The sequence below is a fragment of the Ostrea edulis genome, chromosome 6 (genome assembly GCF_947568905.1).
Source record: "Ostrea edulis chromosome 6, xbOstEdul1.1, whole genome shotgun sequence".
Taxonomy (NCBI): Eukaryota; Metazoa; Mollusca; class Bivalvia; order Ostreida; family Ostreidae; genus Ostrea; species Ostrea edulis.
In genome coordinates this window covers 16,846,155-16,856,264 of record NC_079169.1, presented here as the reverse complement: position 1 = coordinate 16,856,264, position 10,110 = coordinate 16,846,155, and the positions used below count along the sequence as shown (strand labels likewise).

Genomic DNA, 10,110 nt, shown 5'->3' with positions numbered 1-10,110 from the left:
TCTCTTTCGTGGCAGATCTGTTTTAAACATAACAAAAAAGTAACAAAGGAAAACCCAATGCACATCGGATAAAGTATTTCCGGACTTCAAATTAGCATAATCCTTTGACCTCCAGTAATATAGTGCAATGTTTTCATTTATATCGTGAATTTTCAAAGTCAAATGAATAATTTTATTATTCAAGACTAGTATCAGTTAAGCGGACATCCATTAAGTCACGTGCATCAAGGATGAATTAAACGTATCGTTTTCAGATACATTTTTCCACACTACTCCGTTTGACTTCTTCATTAAAGAGATTAAGCTATGAAAAGGCTGGTTCGTATTGTTGTAAGTCTAAATCTAGCAAATCAAATTAAAGCATGAAATACGTATTACAAAATCGCCAATATTAATTTTCACCAGCATTTTGGAATGCATGTCACATTTTATCCCAGGCACCACTAAACTCGATTTTTGTGGAGAAATATATGGATGGATACTCTCTATTACAGCTTAATAAGAATTCCCTTTGTGTTCAATCTAATTTCTGGACAGGTATGAACTATAATTAACCTTCACGGTATTACTTCGATATGGCTGCAGCTCATCAAACACCTGCGTGGTTTTATAAATAATCATTCAGTTGCGACATCAGCAAAAGATACCTGTTTCTAATTTCATTTCACAAGAACTGGTAGATTAGTTTGAATAATGATCTATTATGAGTCCTTCCTCTCATAAAAAAAAAACCTGAATATGTTTTACGAATTTTACAACGATTGTACAATGCATAGGAGTTCTCACATTATAATGGTTGTATCTATACCTTCCCAGTAAATAAAAAAAATTACAAGATGACAAATATCTTAAGGAATTACAGAGATCGCGCCCCTTTAATTTTGTTGGGGAGCATTTCACTTTCAAAAGTTACACTGCCCCTTGATTGGGACGGTATTCCCACTGTGGGACAGAAAAAGTAAATTCAAAATTCACCCCTGATAATTTTTTAATTTACCTCAACACTGAGTAGTGTATAGATTTCCAAATATAGGCGAGGAATTTATTATCGCGTAATTTCGCGAGAGACATCACTCGCGAAATAAAATTACTCACTTTTAATTTTCTGTCGCTAAATACATGTAAGAACTTTTAAAGAACAGATGACACGCGAATTCATGTTCTCGCGATTTGAGTCATTTCGCCATATTAAGTACTCACGTAAAATAATAAATCTACTGTACTTAAAAACTTACCTTTAAATTTGTCTCTAGATGTTCAAAATGGAAAATTCAAACCAGACTGTTTAACCTTTATGACCCATGACCAATGTAGTCATCAACGATTAACACATTTACCTTGACTGCCGACTATAAAACAGACTTGACCCCAGAATGTGAAATGTAGGAAGCCCCAAAAGCTTAGAATCAGCGTTTAGTTTACATCCGGGATTTTCTATCTTGGAACAGAACAAACCACCTGCCAAGAACTAAATCAATTTGCAACAAATCTCATTTCATTCTTTTAAAATCTCTACTGTCTCATAGTCCCCCGAACTTACGACTAATATACCTGTTTCCTTAAAAAAGATCTGAGCGTAACATGTTATTAATTGATGTTCTGTATCTGACAATGATTACAGTTTTGATAAATATCCTTTAGGTGGAAGGCATGTATATATATTTCAGATGTACAAGTTTCTGCTATAAAAATCAAACTTTAAGTGCAAAAGGGTTAAATTCAATTCACTGCACCTAAAAAAAAAAAAAAAATACCAGGCACCATGTTTTTATATGTATAAAATTTTCCTTCAAATTTTATAAATCTAGATACTGAACTGTGAAGTAATATGCCAATTCGAGATTTGCCTTCAATTTCACAGACTGCCATAGTGGTTGTTATCATGTACATAAAAACAAAAATATGCCACATTAAGCTTCTCAGTATTTCATTAATTTTCCTGCATTTTTGCACAGGAATTTCATTTTTGTTGAAACATGTGGAGAGTAAAATGTCAAAAAAATACCATTTACGTATCACCTCATGTTCCACTACAGTTTGCAGTGAACTGAAACTCAGACTTTTACTTCAACATCAATAAATCAATTTACAAATTGACAATCACAATAATTTCACAACAAAGCAACATACGGAAGTTACTAGCCAATTTTAAGTTCAATTTTAATGTTCGAATGCCACAAAACATAAACTACATAAATCTAAATATCAGAGACTACTTCGATTAGATTTAATTTTTGATTATTTGATTGACATCAACAATTTACAAGGAAACAACAACCATAAAATATGTACGACAGAAAGCCCAAAATGATGAGATCGACATGGCGACTACAAGATGACACACCATAATATCGCGCTTATAAAATCTCCGTCAGTTAGCCGATTCTAGTTTTTGCAGAATGAACTAGGGCGCTGATGAAGTCAACATGATGCTCTATGGAATATCAATTCTTTGTGCTCTGGGTAAGGTAACTCTTTCAAAATAAACCGGAGCTACAAATGTATGTTTGATTTCCATATTAGGTGGTATATGTACTGTACACAGGATACTGATTAACTCTTTAGTGGTATTAGTATGAAAAAATACATACATACTCGAGAGAAATATACATGCATGTTGTCTTCCATGTTTTTTTCTATGTGTTTCCATATAGATTTGTTAGAAATATTTTCTTTTTTATAAAATGAAGCTATATTAAATCACTACAGAACGTCATGTTGAAATTGAAATTACGAAACTTTATAAAAATTAAATGTTTGGTTCTTATGCTTAGTTTTCTGTGCCCTGGATCACCTCATCTGTCGATGTACCTGGGTTGTAACATCTTCGCTAGCCAAGGGTGACGATCCACGGTGTTTCTCTATTCAAACTAAAAAGCGGATTTCACCCAAATGTTCATTTCATTAAAAACCTTACCAAAGAGTAAAACTGAAATTGTCAGTATAAGTTCGACAGGAATAATTCTGTTACCAATATATTTCTGTAATTTTATTTTATTTTGCTACCGATGTAATTCTGCAGTTTTATTTTAAATTACGCATTTTTATAGAGACAAGTAAATTATTCAGAGAGAGAGAGAGAGAGAGAGAGAGAGAGAGAGAGAGAGAGAGAGAGAGAGAGAGAGAGTTGTTAATATATTTTCCTTGTTTTCATTTTCACCATATTTGGATTAAATGAGGGTTTGTGTTTGAAAAAATATATTACATGTGATTTGTGACATGACATTAATCAGAATACTTCAGTCAAGGAGATTCTTACACATATACAAATTTTTGCACGAAAAGAATCTAATTCTAAGAGTGTTGTAAATTACATCCTAGCATTTGAAATAAATACAAATTAATTTGTATATATTGAACTGATAGTTCCATAATATCAATAAATATTAATACATTGATACAAAAACATCATTTTCGTCTTTAATATCATGTTACTATTTCATTTATAAGATCAACGTTGCATAATGATGAAAATAGATAATGCATGTGTTTGCATGCTTCAAAATCTTTTATTTCTAATTCTGTACTGCAGTAATTCAAAATGTATCAATACATGTATATTATGAACGACGTTGAGCACAATACAATGACTGTGGAATAATCGTGATGTCTACAATTAAAAATTTTAAATATTAATTCTACTTCATTCTGATCTTCTAGGTTGCTTCGCCAGCAATTCTGCAGGATCGCTTGGAGCTCTTCCGGAACCACAGCCACGCTTTTCGGTACCTGGTAATGGACGCCGGCTGGGAACTCAAGTGCCATTTGAACCAATCTACATCCCTGTAGCAGAAACACCGGTATCCCAGAGCATAGAATCGGCAATTTCTCCTCTATTGTCTCGAAATGGTGGTGGCGGGAATAGGGTCCAAAATATGTTGCAAATTCAAAATGCACCAAATGTACCATTTCCCGGAGGATCCACTGGGACATCTCCAAGAACACAACCCAGAGGTGCAGCACAACCATCAAGGGTTCCAGTCATTAACTTCAACGATTTTATGGCTTTAATTCGACGAAGTGCTTTACGGCAAAGAGGGCCCTCGGCTCCCGGACAGGATGTGACGTATGTCAACCTTGGATCTTTAATTCCAAATGCCCCAGAAGTTGCAATACCCAGCATTACTTTACCAGAGTCATTAAGAGGAAGTTCTGGTACTGTTGTTTCCCACGCAACACGTGTTATCAGTGGTGCACAAGCCCCTCTGGGTCCAGTTCAAGTACCATCGTTAAGACAAGGTCGTTCCTCGAGTTTGTTAAGCAGTGCGCTTGCAAACATCAATCGGATTCCTCAGGTTCCGCTTCACCCAATAGCTGCTATTCATCGAGCTTTATCCGGTGGTCGTATCTCTCATATGGGCTCTGTACAGCATACCTCTGTAACCTCACCTGGGTCTGGCTTAATACATTCGGGTTTAAACCCCATTCATCACGCAGTCAATGCCTTACGTCAGGCAGCTGCCAACAACGGTCACCGCATCGCAAACGCTATCCACCAATCTTTACCCAATCCTGGTCGGGTATCTGGTTTAATTCATCCCTCATTATTACGGTCACTGCCGAATACAGCGTCAATACCAAACGTTCCATTCCATCCAGCATCAGTATTAAACACAGCTGCATTTCGAGGTATAGGTTCAATACCAAGAGTTCCAATCTCTAGCGGCTTACACCGGAATAATAATAATAACATCAATAGAGGTGTGTCGTCTTCGTCCTTTGCATCTGGATTTGTTCATCATCAAAGAGGATTTGTTCCTTCTGGATCCTTTAACATTGCTTCAGGATCCTTAAACGTTGGATCGACATTTCCGCGTAATAACCCTTTAATGTCTAGGGCGTCTACTGCTCCTTTTCCTCTCAGGAGTAGCATTCATTCCAATATGAGACCAAGAATGTCATCTCCTTTATCCAGTCGTAGAACAGACCTGCCTACGCCTTTAACATCAACTTTCAGACCTAGATCAAATTTTCCATTTACAGTTAATAGAGTAAATATTCGCGTAAATAGAAATAACATGATTCCGCAAACGGTTAATTTTGCTCAAAGGTCTGTACCCCGAGCACCTAGTGGACTGGATAATTTTGTACGTAGTACAAGCTTTGATGACTTCCTCCACAGGCCTTCTTCTACCAGTGATACTTTAGCTAGTATCCGTGGAACCCGTAGAATTGGGGACTTTGATCCTAGATCTACCAGTAGAAGCAACGATGTTTTCCCGTCGTCCAGTTCACGTAGGTCCCCAGTAAGATTTGATGATTTTGTATCACGTCCTAGATCCAGAGACCTACCTGTAGGACGCTCACCGGTAGACCAATCATCTTCTCCAAGCATACCTAATAACTTCCCATCCAGAGCAACATTCGATGACGTCCGCCCTAGATTTTCACACAGACGGAGGTTCTCAAACCAAGATTTTAGAGATCCAAGAGATGGATTTAGCAATGCAACTCCTCGTTCAGGCCATTTTGAAAATAGGAGAAGAGAAACTTTCCCTCTTGACAATAGAGGTGAATCAATAAGAAGGGAAGATCGACGTTCTAGAGAATTTAATTTGCCGTCACCTCTTGATGAACGTATACAAGAAAATTTCATTAGGGATAATTTTGCCTTTCCAAGGCAGTTTGATCCCATTTCAAGAAATCTAGATCCAGTTCAAAGGGATCAAAGACGAGGAATTGTGAGACCTCGTGCCATTATTGTACCACCACCACCACCACCGCGCGTAGATACTCGCGATCAACGAAATGAGGCTTTCTTTCCATTCCATGACGATTCAACTCGAAGACTGTCAGACACTCAACCTACTGTACGTTCTTCTATTTCTATACCAACTGGTAACATAAGACCTATTGGTATAGCTGTCCCTGCGCCAAGTACACTATCACAAAGTCGATTTCCTTTTATTCCATCAAGGGCTTTACAACCGCCCTCCCGTAACCAACCTATTTTCCAAAATCTCATTCAGAGACCCATTCGTCCAATTGAAAATCCTATAAATGACTTTAGTAGACCCATCGGTATTGCCATTCCTCGAAACCGTCAAAGAGTTAGGCCAACTGGGTTTAGATCTAATACAGGCACTTTTAGAAGACGTTTTCCGTTAGACGACCCCAACTCTAATATAGAACAAAATCGCTTTGATGCTCGAGAAAATAGATTTGATGCTCGAGAAAATAGATTTGATCCTCGAGAAAATAGATTTGATCCTCGAGAAAATAGATTTGATCCTCGAGAGAATAGATTTGATCCTCGAGAAAATAGATTTGGCCCCGAAGATAGACTTGACCGCACAGATGGCGATTTTGGAGAACAGAGATTCAGTCCGAATAGAAGATTTAGTGATCCAAGAGATGATCGTTTTGATGATCCTCGAAACAATAGACTTAGTCCTGCTGACAGATTTGATGATCAAAGAGATGATAGTTTGAATGATCGATTCAATGAAATGAATAGGAGATCATTCACTCCTTTCTCTCAGCCACGTTTCCCAACTTCAAGGAGACCTGATTCACAATTTTCAATAACTCCAGTTTCTCGAGAATTGACACGTTTTCTTCATCGATCCCCAAGAAGGCGACCAAAAGGAAGCTTCTTGATATCCTTTCTTCTAAACATCGATGATGTATCGAATACAGTAGATGATGCTGGTTTTGATGTAAACAGGGGAGCACCGCCAGGATTTCAGAATAGATTCATTCCCAGAACTCCATCATCGCCATTCACAGTCAGAGGACCAATGGGTGAAGATATTAACCGATTAGAGGAAACAGATATCTTTGAAAACCAGCGTAGGGGCGATGTGGATGATTTTGATGAACGATTCATGAGGAGTCCCCGACGTTCATTTAATGAACGAAGAAGAAACGATCTTAATGGTTTAGAGGGAAGACCAAGAATACCATTTAGTGGAAGAGATTTTCCATCTAGGGCATCTTTAACACCACCGATGGCACTTTCACCTGCATCTCGTGTATCAATGCCCCAAATGGATCCCCCTATTGACCGCCGTCCGATGCCGCGAGCTGATCAGTTGATGGATATCAGACCACTAACAAGGCCTCAACTAATAAGGCCAATTACACCTAGTCCAAGGCCTTTTGGAGTCGCTATTCCAGATCCCAACCTTCCTAGAAACCAGCCCTTTTTGAGTGCTGCCATCGAAGGTCAGTTCGATGGTCCTGCATCTGATATAGACTTTAACGCCGCATTCAATCAAAGGCGACCCAGTTTAACATCTGAACCTGTCATTCCAGGATCTATGGGGCGGTTGAACTTGCCAGTTGGATCCCGAGCAACTTCCAGATCAGTAGCACCAGACAACCGACGCTTAGCACCTTCAAATATCCCAGTTCTTGGGAATACTGCTGGTTTACACAGACGACCTCATTTTACACCAAGACAACTAACCCATGCCGTCCCAAGGTTCCCCGATGCCCCCAATCCGAGCAGTCTGAATATTAGACAAGCACCCCGTTTTGATAGAAATCTTCCTAGAAATGTACCTGGGGTCCCTAACACAGTTCTCCAAGGTCCACGTAATTTACACCAAAGAGGATTCTTTTTTGGAGATAATGAGAATGCAGTGAGACGTGTTGATCCGTCAGTGTATAATCCAAGGCATTTGTATGTTTCCAAAATGGCGTACGGAAAATATCAGTGATAGAACCTCATTCTCAAAATCAAGTTTCTTTTTTTATTTAAAGGGGCATGGACACGGTTTGAGTTGAAATTTTTTCAAATTTTAATTTTCCATTTTTATTGTTTACAAAAAATGTTTACAATGCTTCACTAGAGTATTTCTAATAATCAACCAAACTTTGAATATAAGTTGTTGAGTTACAAGTGAGATGCAGCATTCACAATGCTTTGTTATGTCAACAAGGCTCGTGTCATATTTTTGTTTACATATAGATTGCTTAATAGAAAACAGCATGTTTAAAACAAAATGAGATGTGCCAAGCACTAAAAACTATTTAATTGTGTTCAGAATTAACTTTAGAATTGAAAAAATCTGCTTTAAACGAAACTGTTTACTTGTATATTTAACCTATCTAAACAAAAACATGGCACGGGTCCTGTTTAAACAACAAAGAATTGTGAGCTCTGTAACTCCCACGTACCTCGACGACCGACATTCAAATTTTTGCTGACCATTACAAATACCTTAGTAAAGCATTCTAAACATTAAAAATTGAAAAATAAAATGGGAAAATTTTTCAGCTCAAATCGTGTCCATGTTCCTTTAAAAGTGTTTTAAATCTGATGTCAGAAAGGTGCTGGTTAAATAAAATATTCAATGTGATGTTCATACGATTTCTTGTATTCTCTTTTGTGTTTATCTACTATCGGATTAAATACAGCCTGTCATGTCTGTAAGTCCGTCTCTCAGTTTCTTAATAACTGTCACCCTAATGGAAATAATTTCCTGTTACAAACTGACTCCCGATCGTTTCTTTTACCCAGTGCTATTGCAATAAGATTAATAGCATGACCTATCTGTTATACCCATATCTGTAAATTTGTTGTTTGTAGTCAGAGCGTTCACTTCTTGAGCCATGCATGGACCTTGACCGAGTCTGACAGAAGACGTAACGATAGCTAGTAATCACTCCTTCGCCAAACGATCGGAAGATATAGTAGACACGTTTTGGGTAAGATCTTAGAAACGGAGGTCCCGTGTTGCTGCAGGCGTTGGGGAGATTAAGAACGTTCACAAGTACTACCCCGGATGTCTTGCATACATGTAGGTCAAAATTTTGTGGCACTTCGCCTATTGCTGGAACTGTCTCAATATGAGTGGGAAAAAAAACTTGAAGGGTCGTAAACTAAGAATTAACAAATAAAGAAAAAACAACCAAAAAACTTAAGGATTTTACTATCCCTGACCCGTGGACAATCGACCAGTGCTGTAACACCAGTTTTAAATGTTCTAGCATTTTATATACCCTATATCTAGACAAGTAGAGATGTGTAAAGTCATTACTAGATATACCAGTAGAGATGTGTAAAGTCATTACTAGATATACAAATAGAGATGTGTAAAGTCATTACTAGATATACCAGTAGTGATGTGTAAAGTCATTACTAGATATACAAATAGAAATGTGTAAAGTCATTACTAGATATACAAATAGAGATGTGTAAAGTCATTACTAGATATACCAGTAGAGATGTGTAAAGTCATTACTAGATATACCAGTAGAGATGTGTAAAGTCATTACTAGATATACAAATAGAGATGTGTAAAGTCATTACTAAATATACCAGTAGAGATGTGTAAAGTCATTACTAGATATACAAATAGAGATGTGTAAAGTCATTACTAGATATACAAATAGAGATGTGTAAAGTCATTACTAAATATACCAGTAGAGATGTGTAAAGTCATTACTAGATATACCAGTAGAGATGTGTAAAGTCATTACTAGATATACAAATAGAGATGTGTAAAGTCATTACTAGATATACAAATAGAGATGTGTAAAGTCATTACTAAATATACCAGTAGAGATGTGTAAAGTCATTACTAGATATACAAATAGAGATGTGTAAAGTCATTACTAGATATACCAGTAGAGATGTGTAAAGTCATTACTAGATATACAAATAGAGATGTGTAAAATCATTACTAGATATACCAGTAGAGATGTGTAAAGTCATTACTAGATATACAAATAGAGATGTGTAAAGTCATTACTAGATATACCAGTAGAGATGTGTAAAGTCATACTAGATATACCAGTAGAGATGTGTAAAGTCATTACTAGATATACAAATAGAGATGTGTAAAGTCATTACTAAATATACAAATAGGGATGTGTAAAGTCATTACTAGATATACCAGTAGAGATATGTAAAGTCATTACTAGATATACAAATAGAGATGTGTAAAATCATTACTAGATATACCAGTAGAGATGTGTAAAGTCATTACTAGATATACAAATAGAGATGTGTAAAGTCATTACTAAATATACCAGTAGAGATGTGTAAAGTCATTACTAGATATACAAATAGAGATGTGTAAAGTCATTACTAGATATACCAGTAGAAATGTGTAAAGTCATAACTAGATATACAAATAGAGATGTGTAAAGTCATTACTA

At 36.7% G+C, this 10,110-nt stretch overlaps 1 protein-coding gene across 1 annotated transcript; it reads left to right on the top strand.

Annotated features, from left to right (window-relative positions):
* Positions 1–2,352: 2,352 nt before the first annotated feature.
* Positions 2,353–8,310, top strand: LOC125683852 (uncharacterized). The gene is made up of 2 exons (XM_048925341.2): positions 2,353–2,463; positions 3,661–8,310. Exons 1-2 carry the CDS (start codon positions 2,427–2,429, stop codon positions 7,662–7,664), a joined length of 4,041 nt encoding a protein of 1,346 aa, XP_048781298.2. The 5' UTR covers positions 2,353–2,426; the 3' UTR covers positions 7,665–8,310.
* Positions 8,311–10,110: the final 1,800 nt, after the last annotated feature.

What these genes read in the sequence shown, in the direction of transcription:
- LOC125683852 (XM_048925341.2), top strand. Translation starts at nt 2,427, where the DNA reads ATGATGCTCTATGGAATATCAATTCTTTGTGCTCTGG. An exon ending in ATCAATTCTTTGTGCTCTGG is followed by an intron (nt 2,464 to 3,660) that starts GTAAGGTAACTC and finishes CTGATCTTCTAG; the next exon opens with GTTGCTTCGCCAGCAATTCT.